This window comes from Trichoderma virens (assembly GCF_000170995.1).
Source record: "Trichoderma virens Gv29-8 chromosome Unknown TRIVIscaffold_76, whole genome shotgun sequence".
NCBI classification, from domain to species: domain Eukaryota; kingdom Fungi; phylum Ascomycota; class Sordariomycetes; order Hypocreales; family Hypocreaceae; genus Trichoderma; species Trichoderma virens.
Genome location: NW_014013673.1, coordinates 1 through 24,410, shown reverse-complemented (window position 1 = coordinate 24,410; position 24,410 = coordinate 1). Strand labels below are relative to the sequence as shown.

Below are 24,410 nucleotides of genomic sequence, written 5' to 3'. Positions count from 1 at the left end.
CCCAGTCTAAATAGACAAGTTCTAGGGTCAATTCCTTGATCTCTCTGCCCCAAGTCCCAACCTCCATGGCCACCGCCTTGCTTTGGCTTTCTTGCCATACAGTATCCTGGTCGACCTCTTAAAACTTTTGTGCCAGCATATGGCGTTCAGCGGATAGGCGACCAGTCGCCTTTGCCTATGGGAGGTCATCCGGTTTCAGAAGCATCATGGTGCACTCTACGTTGGAGTTCGAGGATATGGTTCCGCCGACGTATCACGGGACAAGGCTGGGCAGAATAATTACAAATACTACTTATAATTATCTGACACTATATCGTCCCCCAGGCAGATAGGATCAGTACGCTCTATCTACTGAGCTCTCACGCAGCCGGAGCGACGGTATGGCTTACCTGTTGATTCCTCACGTCATACGCAGTGACAGTTGTAGCGACATGCTCGGCGGAGGACGAGCATCTGCGGAAAGCGGCAGAATTGTCCATTGAGAGGTTTTGGTGTTTGCTGGAGATTTTTCCGGGTCGGACCTTTACCATCCGGCCGACAGTCGAAGTCGATGAGCCTCATGTAATTGAACTCTTGATACTCGCGGCCGAGTTGAGAAGCAAGAGCTGCTCCGCTTACGACGCGGTATACCACTCGGGGATGCCCCATTTATCCGACTTGATGCCATTCTTTCTTGCTTGCCCTCTGACGAAGGGTATGTGCAGGCGGGAGGAATCAGCTTTCTGGCTCCCCCACCTGGTTCGCCTTCCACCCCGCTGCCATTATCTGACGCACGGATCCAGATAGCATCAAGCTTGGATACAGGCTCGCTATAGCCAGCAAGGTCTCGCTACGCTTCTGCCAATTGACGGCTTTACCTGTGCTCCCTCTCTTGCATGTGGTGATGACGAGGGGTTATACCCCGCAGTGTGGAAGTGCCTGTATGAAATATTTGATGCCTTGCCAGCCGCCTTCAGTAAGAAGACAAGCATTGAATTCGTTCGTCATTTTAGACAAACAAGGCTCTTGATTTTCCAAGACACCTTCCAAGCGAGTAACATATCTCATACTACCTTCTTTTACTGGATTACATCCTCTATTTGGTACCGCTTTTACTATGGACAGCCCCGCAGTGTTACCAGTTGACAACCCAAGCAAGTCATACTGGCTTTCAGAACCATCTAAGAAACTCCAAGGCTACCGTACCACGGAAGACTTGCCGCAAGTTGCCGATGTCCTCATCATCGGGAGCGGAATTACTGGCGCCTTGGCAGCCCACTTCATCAAGGGGAAGGCCTCCAACCTGAACGTCGTCATGCTTGAGGCAAGAGAGGTATGCTGGGGTGCTACCGGAAGGGTAAGTCTTTTATTCTATTCAAATCTCGAGGTATTCAAATCTCGAGGTAATACACCAATGGAAAGTCCATCTAGTGGCGTAGGGAGAGTGGATGGCGCGAGAGCAGTGCGAGCTGCAAGTGGTGTGATGGGGAATGATGCTCTTACCGCTCCCCAAGGCAATTTGCGTTTAGATGGCCACGAGAAATCCTCAAAGTGCTATACCAACTCTCCCTCCCCGATGAAGAAGAACAATTGCCCTGTATTCTGATAGTTCTCCGCTAATAGTTATGCAGAATGGTGGTGATTGTCAGCCAGGATACTACGCCTCACCGCCGCACATCGCCAAGTTTGAGCATCGAAATTACTCTTACCTCAAGGAATTAGTCGAATCGCACTCAATTCCTTGCGATTGGCGCACTACAACTGGCGTGCACGGCTATTATTCTCCGGAGCTCTTTGCTGCCACAAAAAAGATTATTGAAAAGATCCAGCAAGAGAATCCGGATATTGGTGCAAATATCATAGTTGTAACGAAGGAGGACGGCGAACCTCCTTTATGCGAACGGGAAGGTGAGAGAGAGAAGTTTACATTGAAGGCTTTGCGAGTCGGTGCTGCCGAAGGCGCCGTCGTGCAGCAGAATGCTGCGAGCTTCTGGCCATATAAGCTTGTTGCCTTTGTGCTGGAACGCCTAGTGGCAGATGGTGGCTTCAATTTACACACGAAAACCGCGGTTACCGGTCTGAAAAGAGTCGACCTACCAGCGAAACTATCCAGCTCCCACCCTAACGACGACAAGGCAGCATCTGGAGGCTGGACAGTTCACACGTCCCGTGGCGACATTTTGGCCCGCCACGTTCTCCTCGCCACAAATGCGTAACTTCGCATCTGCTTCCCCAGTTTGCAGATATTATCGTGCCGGTCAAGGGTCAGGTATCTAGCCTCAAGCCGCTGCCCGCCAAGGGCCCACTGGATATTGGGCACACGTTCTATTTCGTGTCTGACCTCGACGACCGCCGGGATGACTACTTAGTGCAAAGACCTCCGCCTGGTGCAGAACTTATTTACGGCGGTGGACGCATCCGCGCAGAGGGTCACGGACTCGGCGTGTGGGATGACAGCACCATTGACGAAGGAGTGGCGCAATATCTTAAGGGGGAGCTGAGCGGCTTGATGGATCTCTCGATACGCGAGCAAGGAAATGTACAAGGCGAGCATGAGATCCACCTGCAGAAGCAAGATATCAAGCCGACATTTGAATGGTCAGGCATTATGGGCTTCTCCCGCGACGGCTGGCCTTGGGTCGGCCCTGTGCCAGACAGCGCCGGTGGTGGAGATGGACTCTGGCTGTGTGCCGGGTACTCTGGCGGCGGCATGCCTAACGCGGCCCTCTGCGCCAAGGCAGTTGTCGATATGATGATTCCTGGCCACAAGGATGGGGGCGAGGTGGTCGACATGGTAGATCTCCCCCGCGAGTATCTGCTTACTGAGGATAGGCTGGAGAGGGCTAGAGCACGCGAAACCGTCGCGGAAGCAGACAAGAGGGGTGCATTAATATGATATATTTGTGGAAGTATGGTGTACTCGAAGCATCTAGCATTTCGACAAGGCACATACCTCTTCCATACCTAGCTTATGAGAGTTTCGCAGGTGAAATATGTTCATTTCATGTCACACTGTGGGCCATAAATCTTATCGTGAACAGGAATACAGTCAACAAATGTGTATGTTTTCGTCGGTCCTTTGTAATATATTGAAAATAGAGGGCACCTGTTAACGAGAAAGATGTTGAATCAATGCTCAAATTACATGCCGTATACCCTATCTGATACCACCCATTATCCTAAACCCCACGACTCTGTTACCTTTTCATTCCCGGGAGATATCTTCTGGGTAAGCCAATGCCAAGCAAGACACTCTCTTCAACATGACCCCCTTTGATGAGATATTCTGCTATTTCTTGCCTCTGCCTACGATGATCTTCGTAAATCCAAGGCGAATCCGGCGGCGGACTTGAGGACAAGATGGTCGGGTCCGCCTCTGCCTCCTCAATCAAGTACTTGACCATCTCAACGCTTGGTATGTACCCCAATATCGCAGCTGCCAAAACACTGCCATAATCTCCGCTGAGGTGCGCATTCACTTCGGCTCCTTTTGTCACGAAAAGCTTTGCACACTTCAGCGAACCCCAGTATGCGGCTCTTGCTAGAAGACTGCCGCACCAGTTTCTTTCAGTCGCCAAGTTCACATTTGCTCCGCATTTTATCAGGAGCTCTGCTGAATTAAATTTATCCTGGTAGGCAGCTGCTTCCAAGGCGCAACCAAACATGCAGCGTGGGCAGGTGATGTTGGGATCCGCTCCGGCCTCAAGAAGAGGTTCAAGCAAATCCTCTGCAGCCTGAACAGCCTGAACAGCCTGACAGAGTGGACTTGTACCGCTTCCGATAAGGTTTGGATCAGCACCCTTGTCTAGGAGCAGCTTTACCGTTTGAATTTGTCGCCCATGAATAGCTTCCATCAACGCGCTTCCCTCACCACCATCCAGCTTTTTATTTATATCGCTTCCCCGGCTAATGAGCTCAGAACAAAGTTCATCATGGCCGTACCTCGCAGCGATTGCGAGTAAATCCAGTCTCCTGCTATTGACTTGCGAGACATTAATGTCTTTATCCCACCAGCCCTTGAGCAACTTGTGGAGGCCAAGAATACAGATGCCAAAGATGGACTTCTCTGATGGCCGTATATCCCTATGGTGGTCGTGAACAAGATCATAAGTGAGGCTCATGTGTCTGCACCATGCTTGATATTGTCGGCTGGAGGATTTTTGAGGACCATTCGCTCCCAAAAAGCATTTGAGAATCTCTGATAGACCTGTCGCCTCCTGGCTCTGGTTTGGAGTGTTTTGCAGATGTTGTAACCAATATCTTCTCGCATATAATTGAAGAGGATGTCGTGGATCTAGATGATTTTCAAGATCTGGCGTCATCTTGAAGAACTCTTCAATCTCATCATCCGATTCAGGCAGTGTCCATTTCGAGTAGCAATCTATTAGAGACGAAACCAGCAGAATTGCCACATCTTCAGGAGCTTTATCTATCCAGCTCTTGTGCTGATTCTCAAAATACTCTGCAACTGATGCATGCGGAAATTTCCACACTTTCAGTTGAGTGTCTAGGACAACCAAGTGTGAGCAGATACTCTCCAAGGTTGACTCGTCGATGGGATCTGATAGATTAAGGGACTGAATGTTGCTCTCGCCGAGGGGATTCGATAGAGCAAAGGACCGGAGATTGCTCTCCAAGCGAATGGCTGTTAGAAGGAGTTTGCTTGTCAATGGCTTTCTAGCGCATAACACCCATTTGACCACCCGTTCCAACACGTCCTTTTCTTCATTCTTTGAATAGATCTCATCGTAGGCTTCTGTGAGACTTTCAGGGAGCTTTCCAAGCCGCTCACGGATGCGTTCGTTGGTTCTTAACGTTTTAAGCTGCTGCCATTGCAGGTATGCCCACCGGAACCTGTCAATTGATTAGTATGGTTCAAAGTTGCTAAAGTAATTAAAGCAACGGTCTGGTACCACACGCAACTTACATTCCATCACTTTTCTCTCCAATCGTTTTCTTAACTTGTTCCTTAACATCCACTGAAACTGACCTCCATGCACCGCCAATTTTGGTTACCTCCTCTTCAATATACTTCTCAATGTCATCCTTATTATCGGCGGTAGTAATCTCAACCAGCCTCTGCAAACCAAGGTATTCTTCAATATCAGCCTCTTTGCGGCTAGCAATGAAAACTTTGACAGTGCCTTTACCCCTGCCGACGAGACTGCAAAAAATGCGAGCAAGCGCCTCTCTAGTATCCATCTCGCATTCGTCCAGAGCGTCTAAGATCAAGATGGTCCGAGAGTAGAAGTTTATCAGCTCAAGCAAAGCCGTCTCACATTCGGCAGTACTAAAGCCTCTTTTCTCCTTCCTCGCCTTAAGGTATAAGGTATGAACTTTTTTTTCTATCATGGTTGGATGGTTTGGTACCCTAGCAAGCTGAGAAATATAACTTCTAAGGATAAACTTCGTCTGTCGACGCACAGGATCTGATCGACTGCAATAGAAGTATGCAAAACCTTCATCGTCCTCGACTTGCTGCTGACGGGTGGCAGGAAGGTGATCAATTACTTTTGAGGTAAGAAAAGACTTCCCTGCGCCAACTAAAACATAAATAAATTACAAAGGTCAGTTTATTATATTCAGGCTCTGTTATCCTTATACTAAGGCGAATAGGGCAGAATTACATACCATTGCCTTGAAGCCATAGAGTCGAAGAATGACTTGATCTTTCCCATTCAATAAATCTAGAATGATTTAATAACCATTCGCATGTCGTAGGGGTTCTTGCTTCACGTTTTTCTTGCTGATGCTCGCCGATTGGTATGTCGCTAATATATTCTAGCGCTTGTTCCAATGCACCATCCTCAATCTTCTCAAGCAGCTTCTTTACGGCATCTTCAACACTCCTCAATGGTTCATCAAGATTCTTGAGAAGCTTTTGGTGTTCTTGAGACGCAACTGCACCACAACCTTGAGCTGCCATTGATACCTTACTTTCTTGCTCCGCCAGTGCCGATACTAGCTTTGCCCCCTCTCCACCAGAGACGAGGGCGCGCAAGAACTGCTTCCCTTGCCCTTCGTTTAAGCGCGTAAAGGCGTGAGCTAAGAGCTCCATTAATGCCTTGTATAGATCAACAAGCGCATCCTGTAGATTTTGTGTTGCCGTATTATAAGAGCCGTCACTGAGGTATACCTCTTCGTATACATTGCCATGCCTAATAAGCCGTAGGACTTTTTCAGCACATCCAAAGATAGCCGTAAGGTCCTCGCATTGGGACACATTTGCCTGATCGGATATTGAACAGTTAGAGAAAAAAAATCATCATCGTGGTTATAGTCTTACCTTTAAGAGTACTTTGACAGCTGACCAGACAGCCGAGGACGGTGCTGGGGCAAAGTTGATGGAGATGTCCCCAATTGCCGTTACCCATGTCACCACCCTGTTGGCATAGTCTCTCCACATAATCTCAGAATCACCAATCCTGAGCTTCGGAGTTGCGTCCTTATACTCCTCTTCTCTTTTTCGAACGAGTGTGATGAGGTCTTGGCTCCTCGCCTCACCACTCTCGTTTTTGGACGCATCTCCGACCCATTTTTTGGTCTTGTCATCCAGCTTTTGGTAGGCCCGAGACCACAAGTCACAGCCGTTATTTTTTTCTTTTCCAATTTCAACTATCTCTCCAGTTTCTTCGATTGCGTCGGTTCGAGATTCAATAGATTGGTCGTTTATTGCACCCCTTGTTTCCTGGGATGTAACAGGTGGGATCAATGAGACTGCACTTCTAGCTGACGATACCTCGGCATCGGACACCAGGCTTGGGGATTCTCGCGTTACATCATGTTTCTTACTCTTTGGTTTCAAGTAAGAAGATAGTGCGGTGCGAAAGCGACCCATACTTATGTGGACGAACTTTCTCGAGCGATTGGCTCCTGTCAAGCGAATATCAGACGCAATGTCCGATTCACAAAATGCAAAATCACGGTGCTACCAGATGGTAGTAGTTAGAATATTTCGTAGAAAACAAGTTATACCGCCAGGCTGAGGGTCAAGTTGGGCACAAATGCGGAGATGACTGCCACGTACGCGACCCCTCCAGCCAGCTGAGCACGTTCGTGACACGGCTTAAAACGAAAGCCTATCAGAATTCAGGAACGAGATCCCTTTCACATTTGTCAATACGACTGCATAACCACTAAACAAGCAGTTCACACATGTACACTCGGGGGGCCACTGGCCAAGCCTTCAAGCGGAAGAGTCAGTCGATTTTGAGATTGCTAGAATCTATCTTAATTGAAGACGATACTATTCTGCTGAGATTAGAGACTGATACCCCCGTCCTAACTATATGTTGCTGTAGCCTTAGTAATTTCTTCTTCGACGGCAACCTAGCCTTGTCGCTATTCAAGGAGCAATATCATCGCTTCCCTGTCATTCATTTAGTTCCCAGCCACAGCCTGTCTCGGCAGCAGATGAAACCAACGCCCAACTTACATCATCCTCCAGATCTTGCATTAACTGCATCTGCATTTACTATAAACAATCTAACACCCGCCAAATACTACCTTGCATTAAAGTAAACTCCCGCCTTGAGTAATAGGGTAAAACCGGCATAGATAGAGGTTAGTATTGAGTCACATCTATCCACTAAACCTCTTGTAGGTTTTGGAGCGCTGAGCCGCACGTTATCGCCCAAGGACCAAAATGCAGCGCCGTCTGATACGCGGAAATCTGAGCTGCAGACCCTATGCTCTGTTTTCAGACCATAAGCCATTGTTTAAATCCATTGTCTCTTGGTTTTGCCTAAATGCAGTGCGAAAAAAATGGCTCTGAGTCAATATCTCTTGATTGATGTACTAGGCAACGGCTAAGCCAATCCAATAGTTATAAGCACATGCATTGCCCGGTATCGCCATGACCTCACCGCGAAGATATGTCCCTGTATCCGTAAACCATAACTGTCATATTAGGCAATGCCTAAACTAATGGTTGTATTCTTAGCTAATTGTTACATACGTTGTTCGGCCCTACGTTAACTGCAGCGGGGAAAATAACTCCGCATCAATACACCTCAACCTTTATATTACCTAGGCAGTACCCGTGCAGTTATAGGATGCACTAGCTAGGTGCGCTTTAACTTACAGTGTTAAAAAATAACTTTCTACTAGTATGCTTTTTCTATTTATCAAGGCCGACCCTAGACTAGTAGTTATAAAATAAGGATAGTCATCAATCCGGCCATCAGCGCTGCCCAAGCGAGGCGAACATGGCTGAAAGTACCCATGCCGGATGATGAGAACGCTTCAAGGTGAGGGGGATGAAAAGACGAATGAATGACAAATTGACGGGTAACCCGCACTGTTAGTTGGCTGCTTAAGGGACAAAAATGAGCGAAAAGAAGAGATTAATTAATTTGAGGCGGGAGAACATTGTGAAGAGGAGAAAGTAGAAGAAAACAATTCCCAACTCGTTGGTTGCGATGTGTCTTGTTGGCAGCGTCTTCCGAGTTGGCGCATCACATGCGGTAGGTAATTTCAACTAGATACATGTACAAAGTTCACTTCTCAGGGGTCTTTGGCTACACCAATATCCCGTATGAAAAGCACGGCTTCGCGGGAAAGACGGCACGCCAGGAACTGTTGGTTGACCCTTGTCTTATAAACTGCCGCTCTTCTGGGACTTTGGATCCCCACCGGCCGGTTCAATTGTAAACCAGATCCGCATATTAATAGCTTCTTACTGCTACGGAGGAGTATTCTGATATCACCCCAGAGCCTTGTGTTAATTGAAATAGGCCAAAAGAGTGTTTAGCAATTGAATCAATGTAGAGACCCAGCTACCTATATGAGATCAACAGCACTAGAACATCATAGTTGTATTTTTGTATACACTCTGGGTGTAGAGGCCTAGATAAACAATTGAAAAACAGCAAAGCCAACAGGAAAATGCTAAAAAAAAGAAAAGGAAAGAAAAGGAAAGAAAAGAAAAGAAAAAGAAAAGAAAAGAAAAAAGAAGAAAAAAATGCAATGCTTTTTTAATCATGAGATGAGCGCTTTCCACTACAGAACCATTTTCGGGTCTAAAAACACAGACTAGACCGCTGACCAAAAACCCAGGATCCCTTATTCTAGTGTCGATTATCGACTTCTGATATAAGTGCATGTGGCTGCATTTACTGTCACATACGACCATAGGTAGAGGAAAATTCGGGGTCCCGTCTGCTCCCCCATAGACAAGCCTCTAACCGGCAGATTAGTAGTTGAGTGGGTGACCATCAGCGAACACCGGCTGTTGTATGTTTTCTTTTTTGCTTTTTTGATGTGTTTATTGGACTTCTGACTTGCCGTTCTAGAATATCTGTTGTCTACTTGAAGGAATTTAATATTGTCTTGACTTTTGGGCTCCTGTAGGAATCTCGTATTTCAGCAAGGAGGCCTTGGGTCGAGAAAGCTGGACTGTTCCCTGCTCATCATCCTTGTGTGTATGGCCCGTTGGTTATCAGCCCAGCATTGCATTGTTCAACACGGTATAATTCTTCCAACTCTACAACTAGGGCTAAGCGGATAACAGAGGGTTTCGGGGCTCAGCGAAATCTCGGGAAATGCAATGACTCCATGTAGGGTATATAAGATCTATAAGGAAATAAAATAAAATATGCTTTTGCTCTTGACTTGGACGTTGAACGTTGCATACATAGGTACTGATTCGCAAAGGCGTCCTTGATCGAGGTAATATCAGACCAAGTCAATATAACCCCAACTCTTGCAATCGGCCGCCTTGACCATTGCTGCACTAGGTCTTCCCCAGAACCATTCCTGCAACGGATGTTGTTTCGTCACTCCTGAGGTCTGTTCAACGGTTATTTCGTCGGTAAGCATACAGGGTGATACGACCGCATATCTCCCTCGCCCATCAGAGCTCTTGCGAATAATGTATGGCAGTGTCTCGCCAGTCAATAGTATAATCTCATCTCCTTCGCGGACCGGCACAGGTGCTACCCCAACCGTCCCAGCAGCAGTAAGAAAGAAACAGTGGTCTTCGATTTCTGACACAAGCCTCTTCAAATCCTCTTCCATTGATCTGGCCTTGCGTGGCTCCGCCCGAATGCTGTACCTGCATGTGCCGTCCGCGTCGTAATCAAAGGCTTTCATGCTCTGTAATAAGCGATTCCACCCCAGGTACATGAGACTCATTCTGTCAACCATTGAGTCAAGCCGATTAAGGTATTCAGCCCCGTTGCTCATCGCTCCCAATTTCTCTATCCAGGCTTTGAAGACAGCGCAAGCCGCATGCGCGGCACAAAGGTCCTTGAAGTTATAGTCGCGCTCCCTCCCAATGGGAAACAATTTGGGAATAAAGTCGCTAATTGTGGCTGTAAGGCTATCGACTCGAAGCGCCTTAATTTGGAGCACATTTCCGTCCACGTTTTTGGCAACCAGCGCAGGCTGGTAGAGCGGTCGCCCCGTAGCCCGAATACCCCATATCCACCTGTGCTTGTGGATGGGTGTCCAAGCCGGGACCCAGGTGGGCAACTTATCGTCAATGCCGCCGTGAGAGGCAAACCGCATAAATCGAACATTGTGATGAGCGTCGAGGAGGCTACGGGCGGCGTCCGTGAAGACCTTGGCAGTTGTCTGAGAGTAGTCGGGCGTGAGCATGCCAAACGTCTCTGGGAAAAAAGCCCTCACAGCAAAGATCTTGTCAACGTCATTCGTAGCCTTCTTGCTGCAAAGCCGGCGCAGTAAGTAGTCTCCCTCATCGCTCCTTGAACCGCTGTGCAAGCGTGAGTCATGGCGACGCATGTGTAACTCACAAACTTCGGAAGAAAACGTCTCTTGCTTATATTCTTTTTCTTTAAAAAGAGTAAAAATAGGCATGGCCCGGAAAAGTATCTGGCAGTGGAGCGGCTAGGGCGATCCGCAGAGAATGAAGCAGCTTGGATTCATGTTGCTCTCTTGTATCGTCCACACTCTTTCCCAGTACGGCCTCGACTCTAGATCGGCTACTCCATCTGCAAGCATTACCTCTAGGGCTACATTCAGCATTAGCAGACGTCAGGACTAAAAGTTAGAGAGAAAAGAAAAAAAAAAGGTCAATAGAAGAGACGGGGACAAACCTTGCAAAGGCAAATAAGTAGTAGGCAAATAATTAAAATTTTCAAGTCCAAATAGAAGCACTAAAAAAACAGGTATGAACCATGTCGCAAACGAAAGATGTCTTTCTCGAGCGTGAATCGGTCGGGGAATCAAGATAGAGAATTTTACGCTCGATCCAAAGAACTGGCGCAAGAGGCAAGGTAAATAACCGGGACGACATAAATATAGAACGGCTTAACTGATTACTTTCACCAAGCCAGATATTAACTCGTGTTGCCTTCTTGTATATCTCAGCCATCATGGCCACCTGTGAATTCTTTTCAGCTATATCGTCTTGGTTGATGCAAATTGCGTCAATCCACAGGTATCGCGATTTCCCCGGTTTGAGGCGGAGCTCTTTCATGACAGCTTGGACGTTTTTAGTAATATAAAGTTTCCCTCCGCCAGTGTATACGACTTGGTCTGGTATTTGATCACCCCATGTGTATGAAAGAACTTCATAAGATGGTGGGTTTTCCAGAGAGACTGTTGCCAAATCGATGTATATCTCGTCATCTCTGTTTGCAGCGCCGTGAAGCTTGATCAGACGGATGCTTCGCTGATTAGGAAGTTTAGGAAGGGCGTTGTAAGTACGATCCATTTGACTAGCATGATGGACCATAGAATAGCGAAGGTCTGCATGTCGTTGCTCCCGTGTAATAGTCCCAAGGCGTAGGTGGTCGTAAATGGTGTAACCGAGAAAACAAGACCCGACTGCCTTTGTAAACTTTGATCTCGAGGCTCTATACAATAACCGCAGCATTGCTTGTATTCAAAATCTCAGGCGTTTGACTAACAAGCCCTGTGCGGCCTAGCCAAAAACACAAAAAATCTATTGATTAGTTTTGCATGTAGTTGAACAAGTTCAAGGTTCTTACAAAAAGCGATTATCTTCTGTTGGGCGCCATTCTGCCATTAAATATTCACGCACCCTTGATACGCCAGATCAGGCATCGTTAGGTACACTTGATATACCGGCGTTTGTATTTGGCTGAATGTCCTGCACAGGATTGGCACCCATGCTCGACCTGCGACAACATTATTCGCAGTAAAGTACCGGCTTGAGAGTGCTGAGTTTGTGTTGGCGTTCTCTCGTCCAATCGACTAGCATTTCGGTGAAGTGTGGCTTGATACCATCGTTTCCTCTCACACAACTGACCTATAGAATCTCATAGGCACAGACAGCTGCGGATAAAAAATCTGAAAGCTATCGTTTTTTCCCTTTCCTTTTTTTCCGTAAAGATATTCTATCTAGTGCCGTGGGACATTTCTGGTGTGCTGGCTATATAGATAATGGATGTTGTTCTTGTACAACTGCACTGCATATCTTTAATATAATTGCAAATGAAGTATTGAATAGTATGTCATTGCTTTTGAGGTCTCCAGAAAATTCCAGTATTCAAACCTGCAAACTCATTCATCTCATTCTGCTTGGGATATTCGTCCTCCATGGGCTGAAAAGGGGACGCATAGTTGAAATAGATCAAATGCAACGTAGTATATAAACCAATTATTCTTCTTGTACTATCACATACGACCATAGGTAGAGGAGAATTCGGGGTCCCGTCTAGTTCTTTACTGCAGTTCAATGTCTTCTGTTTCTTGCGCCCCTGGGTTCTAAAATTGGAGCCACACGTCTCCGTTTTCCGAGGCCCTTGAACTTGCATAATAGCGCTAAACGAAATTAAAAATTCCGTTTTATCATGTGATTTGGTTTCAAAACGGGCTTTGGCTACCGGCTTTCTCTTATTATTTCAAGCTAAACCAATACCAGGATGAAGGGTGTATAAGAAAATGCCTCATACTGGAGACATTCCTATATGTGGAGCATGACTCTGCGACTGCTACGAAGTATGTGGGGCCCCTACGCTGCTTACATACACGTATGCCTTAAAATTTATCCTGGCCAGTGACGTGGACAACTGTTTCTGCCCAAATCCGTCAGGCAACGAGCAGCGCTTCATGCTCCTGCGGTCGAGTCTGCAGGATTCCGAGTCCGACTTCGCAAGCCTAACAAATTTCAAATATTTATTTATAATACGTATTATATAACGCCTTACTCTTATATTTGTAGACTCATACGGAGGTCGCTACCAAAAGTCCTGTCTCACCGCCTATTTTTCTACCAGTAGAATCCATACATAGGGAAATTAGGCCGCATTCCACCCTAACAATAATAAAACAACGCCAAAGGTTACTACTGCTGTTAAAATAGCTTTAACTTCTTCAACCTATTCAATTTCTTTAACCTATTTAATTTTAACTTATAGTCCTTTACAATATAGTAACGCAGGCCCAGGCCTTAGCGTTAAAGCTAACCAACATCTTTAATAATTAAATTTATTAACTAACTAAGATTTATCTTAAAACTGTAAATTTAATCTTAGACTAGGCTGTTAAACGAAGCCTTAATTTAGTAAAGCTAATAATCTTAGATATTTATATATAAAATACTGCTAAGTTTAGCTGGCCTTAAAAGTAAGCTATAGTTAAAGATTATATAGTTAAAAAAAATATAGCGCAATCGTTACAGTAGGGAAAAGAACTGTATTTTAATTTTAAATAAATTAAGCGGCTTAATCTCCTTAATAACTATATAGTAAGTCCTTTAATTTAATAGCCTTTAAAAAATAAAGTTAATAAAAAAGCTAGGCCTAACAGTTATAATAAAGAAATAATAATTAAAATAGTACTTTATATATAAAAACTAAATCTTAAATAATTAAAAAAAGGTTATTTAGTTTAATAAAACTACTATTATACTATTATATTAATAAAAAAGCTATTAAGTTTAGTGTTTTTTAATAAAGTATATAATATACTTTTATATTTATAAAATAAAAAAAATATATTAAATTTTAGTTTTAAAGTTATTTTTTTTATAATAAAAAAAGCTTTTATTATATTTAAAAGCCTAAAACTATTAAAAAATAAGCTAATAGTAAAAAAGTAATTTAAAAAATAAATAAAAAAATTAAACTTTTAATAAAAAAAATATAAAAAGTTATAAATAATATATATTACTTAGCACTTTATAATAAGCCCAGCTTTAAGTTAGTTTAAAAGTTTACTATAAAAATAAAAAAGCTTTTTTATAATAGCAGTAGTAGTATTAATTAATAATATTACTAATAATAAATTATTATCCTTAAAATTATTTTATTTATAAAAAAACTTAGTTTTAATACTTTAATATAAGAAAATAATATTTTATTATATAGGTATTATATATAAAAGATAGTCTATAGTAAATATAAAGTTTAGTAAATATATTAATATTTAAACTTATTTAACTTTAATATAATTAAGCTAATGTAGCTATATATAAAAAAAAATACTATAAAGTGTAATATATTAAAGTTATTAACCTAAGCTTATTAAGCTTAGCTAGGTTATTAAAATAAAATACCTTAAACAAAGATATAGGCTTAAATTAAACAAATCCCTTATTATATACAAAAGGTTATTTAGCTAAAAGGTAAAAATAATTATATAAAAGGAAGGAAAAAAGACTATTGGCTAAAAGCTAGCGTTGTAATTAACCTAAATTAAATTTTCTATATCTTATAGTATTATTTTTATTATTTTCCGATAACAACAGGGGTCTAGGCGGTAAGACAGGACTTTTAGTAGCGACCTCCGTACAGACCCAATCTAATTGTGGCGGCGCAACCTGCCTGATTAAAATAGATAAATATTCCCTTATTTAGGCGAGAGTCACGTTATATGAAGTATAAGTGCGAATACTAAATGTGGCGGCGATTATAGTACAGTATGCGTAATTGGATTATAAGATCTGTCTAATTCTGTGGCTTAGGGGGTACTGCTACATTACTTAACAGGACCTTCAAATTAATAACTAAGCTAGGCTGCCACCAACCGGCTTAAGGCATTTCCGTACAATCTCGCGCCTCTGGAACTATCCTGTACTTAACAAGCAGGGAATTAATAAAGATGCTGACTCTTTATAATGGCGCAGGCAGATGTGGTTGCATTTAATATTGGGGCGTTCGTCTCAACACTCTTTCTCCTTGAATTCGGTGCCGATAAATTTATCGCTTATACAGCTGTTGTCGCAGGCCGTATAGGCGTGTCTGAGGTAATCATTGGACTCCTTACAGTAGGCGCAGAATGGGAAGAGGTAAGTATTAATACATTTTATTTAGAATATTTGCTAATATAACTAGCTCGCGGTTGTTATCGCGTCTCTGGCGCAGGGCCGATCATCATTAGCCATTGGTAATGTCATTGGCGCCGCCATCTCCAACATCTTAGGCGTATTCTCCCTCGGCCTGCTGTGCTATGAGAGGGGAAAGACAGTTGAATTCGACAGGAGCTCCCGGATTTACTCTCTTATGACTCTTGTCCTAACTACGTTAGTGACTGCAATTATTTATTTTTCGACGAGAATCACCTGGTTGATTTGCGGACGGTTGGTGGCAGCCTAGCTTAGTTATTAATTTGAAGGTCCTGTTAAGTAATGTAGCAGTACCCCCCAAGCCACAGAATTAGACGGATTTTACAATCCAATTATGCATACCATATATCGCCGCCACATTTAGTATTCGCACTTGGATTAATTACAATTACAGTAGAGTAGGCTCGCCCTTATTTGGAGGATTTGAGCATTTGCATTGGGGTAAATATGAACTTAGGCCTGGCTTAGACCTATGAAAGTCTGATTCAACTAACGATACTTCAGAATTTATGATTTATAGGCAAAGCCTGGACCTGGGGCTATTAAACTATTTTAACAAGAGTTACTTACTTACGGATTTATGTATACTTAGCTATCAAAAATTAAGCAGTCTAACTCCATAGTACCAGGTTAGTTACCCAGTAACTACCCTCCTCACTCTAATTACCCTCAAGTGCAACCTTAAAGGTGAGTTTATAACGGCGAGGCTCACCCAGTTTACCCTATTGGCCAGGGTTGGTGAGCCGAGAAAGCCCCGTGTGCAAATCTGTCGAGATGGCAAGGCAGACGAAGAAATGCCTGCCGAGTAAACTGCCGAGCTATCTGATAAGTTTGTCATTTGAAAACATTGAAGACAAAATATGTGCATAAATACGGCGTACATGGTTAATAAATGAGAACACTCCCTGGCCTATTAAGCTTTCCTCCTCCTACAGTGTTACTAACGGTGTGGTGGGAAGGTGGTCGTCCGACTTACATTATAATGCGTGCTGCGTTGTGATAATTTTGGGTCGTCGCTGATCATCTACAACGCTCATATTGCGAGGAACAAAATGTTTCAAATTGCTTCGGAAGAACAAGCCGAATAAGTGACTAATTATCCGCGGGTCGGGTTCGGCGAGAGTTAACTTTTTGCAATGCCGCCCGCGGCATAACGCGCACAATAGGGCATTGTGGTCCGCGGCAATCCGGATGACTAGTCTGTCAAAGGGCTAGCTTTGCTAAAAGTGATATCATCTCAGTTTCTGCCAGCGAACTAACCTTTCCTCGAAATTCAGTCAGTCCCTCTAGAGCCTTGGGTATAAAGGCGCCGTAAAAAATGCCGTTTCAAATATGTGACTAGCCTAGATACCAATTCGTACCGAAGGTTTTAAGAAATTCGCTCGGCATATTCCCCCCATTAATCATTTTGTTGAACCCACGATGCCCTCGGCAGCAAATACCCAGCCCGTTTCTGCCACACTGAAAAGATTGAAATCCCTTTCCAAAGATTCGGCGTCGTTACCTGAGGTTGGACATACAGGTTTCGCCGCCCATCTTCGAGAATCAATGGACGAAGAACAATCTAAGCTACTGTGTTTTAAAGAAATATATGCAAGGGTTGGGTATTATACGTTTCCAAAAAATGGCCGTGCAGCATCCCATAATGATGGCACACTTTGCAAGTCATTCGTATACCTCGGTTCACTAATATTCCTTTAAGAGAGATGTAAAATCCTTTACTTGGAATCTAACTATTCTAACAACCTTGCAGACGATTTTTACGTGCACGAGAATTCAATACGAGCAAAGCTGTGACGTCCTGATCCCTATTCCTAGTATAGGGTAAGGGTTCCCAAGGTAATAAGCCTAGGTCGTAGGTTTATGTTGGCAGAGAGGACAGGGAGTAGCTTTTGAGCGGTTATAATCACAAGTGCGTAAGAGTAGAATAGAAGGTGTAGCTTGTATTCAGTCTTGATACTTTGTTAACGACTGGCTATCTAAACTATCTGAATGAACGTAATGAAGTGAACTTATATATCCAGTCGTTCCTTTTGGGAGCGATATAGTCCATCGCTCCATCGTAGTATGGAGCGCTCGTGTAAGTCGCTCCAAGTCCGGGAGCGCTGCGCTCCGTCGCTCCTATCCCTGATTGGTCCTTCGGTCCGTGATATTTTCCGGGTACGTACTTCTTGGGGTCGCATAAGAGGTTGGGTCGTGACAAAAGCGTTCGATTTGTTCAGCCTCATCGAAGACTGAAGAATAGAGCATTCTATCAAGGAGTTTTACTCCCACATGGACGTAGATCACTACGAGGAGTCCAGACAGATGGTTTGTATTGACCCTTCTTATGATGTTGGCTGATCCCTCTTAACGAGATAATCGTTCCTGATACTAATTCTTCAATCTTTTGCTAGTTTGCGCAATGAACGGCCGCCGTGATTACCAGGGCCTTCCAGTCTATGTTTTTCCAGTTAACCACTTTACTAAGGAGAGGATGGATACCTATATATCCAAGTTCTCTTCATCTATTACAGGAGAAACGCATCACACAGAACTTCCGGGCCATATTCTTAACTTCCACGCCTTGTATGAAAATTTACTAGACTTTGTGATGCCCCTTCGCTCCCAGCTGCCGCGGCCAAATATGGACGTTTCTGTTTCTGCTAAAACGCATATAATCGATATCACAGACGCGGATTTTGGCCATTTCTGGAAGATCAGGCGATACTTGCGAGAGGCCAGCTCCCTAGCAACAGCATATTATCCTGAGACCCTTGGTCGCATATTTGTATGACATTTCTGCTCCTTCTGGTCAAGATTTCTTACTCTCCTCTTTTTAGGTTATTCAAGCTATAGAGCTAATACTATGAGGTATCACGTCTGGAGAGGTCTGGTGAAGTCGGACATCTAGGTCACTATAGCAAGGGACCAGGAGATGTATGAAAGATGACTTGCTCCTATCTAACCTCTGTGGAGGTAACTACCTAATATATATACCTATATATTAGGTATCGGAGGTCATGTGACCTCACAAATACCGTGCTTTATTTAGATTGTCGGATCTTGTCCGTCTTTTATAAAAGCCTGGGCGATCGCAAAAAATTGGTTCGACCGAAACATCCTCGCTAAAATATACGTCTTGTCGCCACGCGACGCAACATCAACACTATTAACTTACATGCATAATTCGAGCTTACCTGAAGAGTATGGCGGTACTCTTAGATGGAAATGGGGAGATATGCCAGATTTAGACGAACCAGCGAGGCTGATCGCGTCAAGCTTATATCAGTCCGATGAGAAGGGACAGAAAAGCTTCATCAAGGGGCCCGTTGCATTCTGCGACGGTAGAGTGCAAGTTTTGGGCATGGCCAATGGAAGGCCAAGGGAATATGTTACCTGCTGAGCTATATATTTGTGCACCAAGCCTACCAGGGATACGCATCGACACAGACCATTCCTAGGATAAGTATTTACAAATATGGTAATAACTAATCATGAATTCTGATAATAATGCCCTTTTATCAAGGGACAATAGTCATTCATTATGTTTGGTAATTGTGATAATTAGTTATAGCAAGGTAGAGAGATAACCCATTCATGATCAAGCTGGAATCGAGTAAATGTGGAAGATAATTTGTATATTAAGCTGCTCATACTTGATTTAGCGATTCGAAGAATTCGAAAAGCGAAGCTTCGTCTATAAGCTCGTTAACAAGATTATCAGTTATCGCAATATCTAGTCCTGGGTCATCGAGCGTATATGTACTGCCAGTTGTCAAATCTGGAGCAATAGGACCAGCAGTTGCGCCGGTCGCAGAATTAGATGCGTTGGTTCTTGGTGAATAATTGGGAAACAATTGTTGTATGGCTTTCGTGAAAACTCCACGATATAGAGAAGCCGTTGTGTATGTCCTCTGAAACTCTTCCATGACTAACATGCATACGTCGAGTTTGAGAAACCCGAGGCGCTGAGAGAGAGGGTCATCCGATTTACAATCCAGTAAGTGTGTCTGCATAGCAGGAACCAAAAGTGGAGGACTGTTCAAACAGAGGCATTAATACAAGCGTGAAGATATGCGAAGCCACGGTCATTGGGAACAGCGCTAGACGGCAGCCAAGTTCTCGAGGTACTCACGTCATAGGGCCGGCAAACGCAAGAAGTTTGCCCTGAACAAGCGCATCGAGAACCGCGTTGCTCTGCGATGCTGCGAGGCTGGCTTTAAGTCGCATCTGATGCTGCCAGTCCGCTTGGCGAGAGATATCGAGGTCATTAGGGACTGCTGATGCATAGGGACGATGAAATGCTATTAGAAGGGCCCTGCCAAAGTGAAATTAATGTATGATTTATTTATTGGGACAGGGAAGTATTAACTGGTAATGTAACTGGAGATGAAGCCAGTAAAAGGTCGCTGATGGCGTCGGATCATGATTAGATTGGTCTGGCAGCTTATATTGCAGAAGTTCTGCCTCGAGGCTCTCAATCTGACAGATTGACGGTTTGGAACCTAGTGTCTGGTAATTCATGTTGATAACGGTGCCGAGGAGCTTACTTAGTTCGATTAGTGAAATCCAATACTTTGCTTGAAGCGCTAAATCCTTCGGCAGGTAAGCAGCGGATATTGATTGGTGTATGCCATCGACGTCGCTGAGCAGATCATCAGCTGATGGCATGGGTGTATCACAATTTTTGAGGTTGATCCGTAATGGCCTCCCAAGAGTTAGGCTAAGCCAAGAATCTCGAAAGAAACAGCTCCACCACAGACGACGCCATAGATGTCGTTGTCGATCAGTGATGGATGAATTGCGTTTTGAGGAGTCTGGGTCACGGTGTAAACCGAGCACCTGGCAAAGACTAATAGCAATACCCGTCCAATACCACGGCTGCATATGTTCGTCCCTATCCGAGTGCCAGCATCCCAATAGGAGCGAGGATTGCAAGAGAACAATTTTATCTCTCTCCCCGCCAATGCTGTACATGCACTGGTATTGCAGAGCGGGTCAGCAGAGTGTAGTAGAGGAGGTGCGGTTTTATTGCCCGCAACAAAAGTTACCTACTCTTGCGCGAGAATACATGGTAGCTTTCATCTCCTTCCGGGATGTATACCCTTCCTGTTCGCAGATGTGTGCTGGAATAAACTGAAATGTCTGCTTAGTTGAACGTAAATTGACTAGATCTTTGGGTGGGCTTACGTTTACTGCAACAAGAAACATACTCCATAGAAGTAAGACATTATATTCGTGAAGTTTACCAGCTTGGTGATACGTTAAAACAACGTCGGCCTCTATGATAGGCAAAATTGGATGAGCATGATTAAAGTAAGCACGAAGGAGGCTATCACAGGTTTCTTTGCCAGGCAACGTATATACGCCCTTGAGTCGAAGATAGTTTCGATCCTCGTCAGGCAGGGATCTCGATACATGTGACGGAATGAGGAAGTGTTTTGACAATGACTGATTGGACATGCAGATATCCAGGGCGGACGTAATCCCAGTGTGTTCTCCTGAATAGAATGTTAGCTTCTGTATTGCTCCGTTTGGTATCTTTATTGCGTTATTCACCGGTATAGAAAGGTACCTGTCCGACTGCTTGAGGTCTTCCTAAAGCAGCATCTGCAATTTCGAGCCCGCTGCGCTCTTCGTCGTTAATATTGTTCCCTCCGAGAGCAAGGGGCGTTCCTCCAGGAATGTTATCAGATGTAGCCTGAAATTCATTTGCATCAAATGTATCGTGACTACTTCTTGAGCCAGCAGTCGAAGACTGATGGGACAGGTTGGTGAAATCGCCATTTGAGACAGGAATGTCCGACGGCCGCTGACAAAGACGGGGAAGTATTGGCGGGCGAGTCCGATGGGATCTTAGACACAGCTACCATTAGCAACATGGTATATAATTATCTTCTATATGGAATTCCCCTCACTTTTCACCTTTCCTTGGATCCACGACACAATCGGTCTGATCCTGAGCACAACCGGCGCACGGTACTCCAGTTACGGGAAGACTGCAACGTACTTTGCGTCGACGGCAGGCCTGGCATGCAACTGTAGACCGCTGGCGACGGGCTGGCATCTTAAGGGGGCTGGGCGGCATGATGTTGTTGGAGAAATGGCGCTCTGCCCTTGGTTGAACTTCCGAGGATCGAAGAAGCCTATGGCGGTTCGGCGAGGTCCATTGGAACGCTCCCTATTGGCTATACATTACCGGCTAACCGCGGAAGTCGGAATCGATGAGGGAATGCCGATGACGTATAGACATCTTCCAAGGATTGAATTGATATTAGTCAAGCCAGAAGGTCAAGTGATCGAGCTTGACAACGTTGAGAAATATGTCCGAATAAATGAAACTGAACCACTGAAAGGCATAGATTCCTTGAGCATTGTCTGATAAACGAGACAGTAGTAGGGCCTTACTTATGCTAGTTACACTCATGGTATTACCTACGAAGCCCTTCAATGGCCCACTCCTAACTACTCCTTGGCTCCAAAAGCAAATACCTTGTGGAAGCAAAATGGCACCGGAGGGCTGGCCCAGTGGAACTGGCTTGCCGGATCCTCGGGGTACTTAACCACGGGCGCTAAGATACGCAAGTCTTTCCTATATACTATCTGCAAAGTGGACGTAAAAGTCCTCCTCCCCTGTTAGTAAGTAGGGATTTTTCTCAGTATACTGGTCCTATGCCGCTACGACTCGGTAGTATAGCTTAACGATAAATAAGTTAGGGGTAATACGTCTATATCCAAACCTTTTCTCTATGCGCTCTACTACGTCCCTCTAGTATAACCCTACCTACAGCTCTAGCGTTATAGCTTAGTATGCGGTTAGACTGGCGCAACCCCCCTAGGAGCCCCCTAGCCTGGCCCGGTCCTGAAGTTATAACGTCCTGATCCCTATTCCTAATATAGGGTAAGGGTTCCTAAGGTAATAAGCCTAAGTTATAGGTTTATATTAGCAAAAAGGATAAAAAGTAGTTTTTAAGCAGCTGCAATTATAAATATATAAAAGTAAAATAAAAAATATAGCTTATATTTAATTTTAATTTTTTTTAAAATCTTAAATAATTTAATTTTTTTAAAGTTTAATTTATTACTTAATTAGTTTATTTTAATATTTAATATTTTATAACTTTAAAAATATTAAATTAAATAAATTATTTTTTTTAATTTTATGTTAATTAATATAATATTTTATATATTTTTATATTAATCTAAGTAAAATATATAGGTTTTTATTTAAGTTAATTATAAATTTAATTTATATTTATATTTTATTAATATTAAATCTTTTTTTTAAGATTTTATATATAAATAATATAAATTTATAAAAAATATAAAAATAAATTAATTTAGTAAATTTTAATTTAAAACTATTATAATATAATTATATAATAAATAGTTTTTTTAATTAATTATTTTATTTTAAATTAATATAATATTATAAATATAATTTTATAATTTAATTTATTTTTTTAATTTATTTATATTTATAAATAATAAATAAAATTAAGTTTATTATTTATTTTAAATTTTATTATTAATTTTTATTAAAATTTAAAAATAAAAATCTTTTTATTTAAAATATTTTTTTTTAATAATTTATAATTAATAGTTATTATTATTTTTATATAAATATTATAATAGGATACTGCTAATAACAGCCAGTTAGGTAAGTAAAAGTATATTAGTGTACTAAAGCTTAAGGAGCTAAGTAGTTGTGTTTAAAGTAGAGTTTATAAAGAGAACCTGGCGAAGCCCTGCTGATTATGTGGCTTAACCTTTGCTATCGATAAGTAAAGTGCTGAGGTTATTAGTGCGGCAAAACCTTATTATAAATATATATAAAGTTTTTTATTATATATAATTTTTTATATAATAGAAAATATATTTACTTTATAAATTTATTTATTATTGTAAAAATATTATTATAAATAATTTTTATAAAAAGTTTTTATAATAATAATAAGTTTATAATATAATTAAAAATAATAATTTTTTAAAATAGTTTTAAAATTAATAAAAGTTATAGTATTTTATATAATTTATATAATTTATATTTTATTTATTAATAATTATTATATATTAATATAATATTAACTATTATTTTTTTAATTTTTTAAAATAAATATATTATATATATTTATTAATTTATAATTATAATTTTTTAATATTTAAATTAAAAATATTTATAAATATATTTTATAACTTTCTTTTATAAATTTAATAATATTTAATATTTTATTTTAATTATTAATTATCTTTTTTTAAATATAATTTATAAAAAAAAATTATTTTTAATATATTTTTTAATATATTTTTTAATTTTTTTTTAAAATATTTTATTATATTTTTTAATTTAATATATTATATATAATTTCTTTTATTTTAAGTTTTTTTATTTATTTTTTTAAAAGATTTTTATTAAAGGATTTAAAATTTTTTAAAAATAATTAAGTTTATAATTTAAAGTATTAATATAATTTTTTTTTATTTTTTTTATAATATATTAATTTATAATTATAATTAAATAAAATATTAAAATATTTTAATTAATATTTAAATAATTTTTAAATAATAGTAAAAAATATAATATTTTTATAATTAATATAAATTTTAATTTTATATTTATTTCTTTAATAATAATAACTTTATTTATTTATATAGTTTTTAATTTTTAAAATGTTTTTATTATAAATAAAATAATATATTTTAATATTATTTAATTTTTTAAAGTAAAAAACTATAAAATAAAGTTTTTTATTATTATCAAATTAATTTATTACTTTTTTAATTATATATTTTAATATATTTATTTTAATAATAATAAGTTTATTAAAGTTATATATTATTAAAATAAATATTAAAGTTATTATATTTTTTAATATTTAAAATATTTATTTTTATTTTTTAATAAATTTAAATTTTTTTTTTATTTTAATTAAAAAAATAATTATTTTAAAAAATTTTTTAATAAATTATTAATAATAATATATAGATTTAAAAAAAGCTTTATATTTTTTTAATAAAGTTAAAAAGCTTTTATTTTTAAATTATAATAATTTTTTTAAAATTTATTTTAACTTTTTTAAAAATTATAATATACTTCAGAAATTTACTTTTTTATAAATAAAACTTATATTTTTTTAAATTAATAAATAAATTATTTTTTTATAATATTTATAAA

The 24,410-nt window shown here is 41.0% G+C and overlaps 7 protein-coding genes across 7 annotated transcripts; 3 read left to right on the top strand and 4 right to left on the bottom strand.

The window, feature by feature from the left end:
* Nucleotides 1-1,096: 1,096 nt before the first annotated feature.
* Nucleotides 1,097-3,004, top strand: TRIVIDRAFT_192433 (uncharacterized protein; the record flags this gene model as incomplete). Its single annotated transcript, XM_014099654.1, has 5 exons — nucleotides 1,097-1,336; nucleotides 1,611-2,171; nucleotides 2,216-2,518; nucleotides 2,549-2,827; nucleotides 2,948-3,004. The coding sequence occupies 5 exons, from the start codon at nucleotides 1,097-1,099 to the stop codon at nucleotides 3,002-3,004; spliced, it is 1,440 nt and encodes a 479-aa protein (XP_013955129.1).
* Nucleotides 3,005-3,347: 343 nt separating this feature from the next.
* Nucleotides 3,348-6,397, bottom strand: TRIVIDRAFT_132427 (ankyrin protein; the record flags this gene model as incomplete). The annotated part of the gene is made up of 5 exons (XM_014099653.1): nucleotides 3,348-3,673; nucleotides 3,752-4,833; nucleotides 4,907-5,522; nucleotides 5,611-6,208; nucleotides 6,266-6,397. Coding segments are annotated over 5 exons (2,754 nt in total), but the record flags the coding sequence as incomplete, so codon positions are not given.
* Nucleotides 6,398-9,654: 3,257 nt separating this feature from the next.
* Nucleotides 9,655-10,722, bottom strand: TRIVIDRAFT_223395 (uncharacterized protein; the record flags this gene model as incomplete). The annotated part of the gene is made up of 1 exon (XM_014099652.1): nucleotides 9,655-10,722. One exon carries the CDS (start codon nucleotides 10,720-10,722, stop codon nucleotides 9,655-9,657), a length of 1,068 nt encoding a protein of 355 aa, XP_013955127.1.
* A 355-nt stretch (nucleotides 10,723-11,077) lies between these two features.
* On the bottom strand, nucleotides 11,078-11,656 carry TRIVIDRAFT_51242 (uncharacterized protein; the record flags this gene model as incomplete). The annotated part of the gene is made up of 1 exon (XM_014099651.1): nucleotides 11,078-11,656. The coding sequence occupies one exon, from the start codon at nucleotides 11,654-11,656 to the stop codon at nucleotides 11,078-11,080; it is 579 nt and encodes a 192-aa protein (XP_013955126.1).
* A 3,369-nt stretch (nucleotides 11,657-15,025) lies between these two features.
* Nucleotides 15,026-16,062, top strand: TRIVIDRAFT_202330 (uncharacterized protein; the record flags this gene model as incomplete). The annotated part of the gene is made up of 5 exons (XM_014099650.1): nucleotides 15,026-15,196; nucleotides 15,243-15,430; nucleotides 15,877-15,882; nucleotides 15,928-15,940; nucleotides 15,970-16,062. 5 exons carry the CDS (start codon nucleotides 15,026-15,028, stop codon nucleotides 16,060-16,062), a joined length of 471 nt encoding a protein of 156 aa, XP_013955125.1.
* A 1,456-nt stretch (nucleotides 16,063-17,518) lies between these two features.
* TRIVIDRAFT_153411 (uncharacterized protein) lies at nucleotides 17,519-18,638 on the top strand (the record flags this gene model as incomplete). Its single annotated transcript, XM_014099649.1, has 3 exons — nucleotides 17,519-17,567; nucleotides 17,650-18,023; nucleotides 18,288-18,638. Coding segments are annotated over 3 exons (774 nt in total), but the record flags the coding sequence as incomplete, so codon positions are not given.
* Nucleotides 18,639-18,885: 247 nt separating this feature from the next.
* Nucleotides 18,886-21,323, bottom strand: TRIVIDRAFT_192431 (uncharacterized protein; the record flags this gene model as incomplete). The annotated part of the gene is made up of 5 exons (XM_014099648.1): nucleotides 18,886-19,273; nucleotides 19,371-19,553; nucleotides 19,608-20,215; nucleotides 20,291-20,833; nucleotides 21,246-21,323. The coding sequence occupies 5 exons, from the start codon at nucleotides 21,321-21,323 to the stop codon at nucleotides 18,886-18,888; spliced, it is 1,800 nt and encodes a 599-aa protein (XP_013955123.1).
* Nucleotides 21,324-24,410: the final 3,087 nt, after the last annotated feature.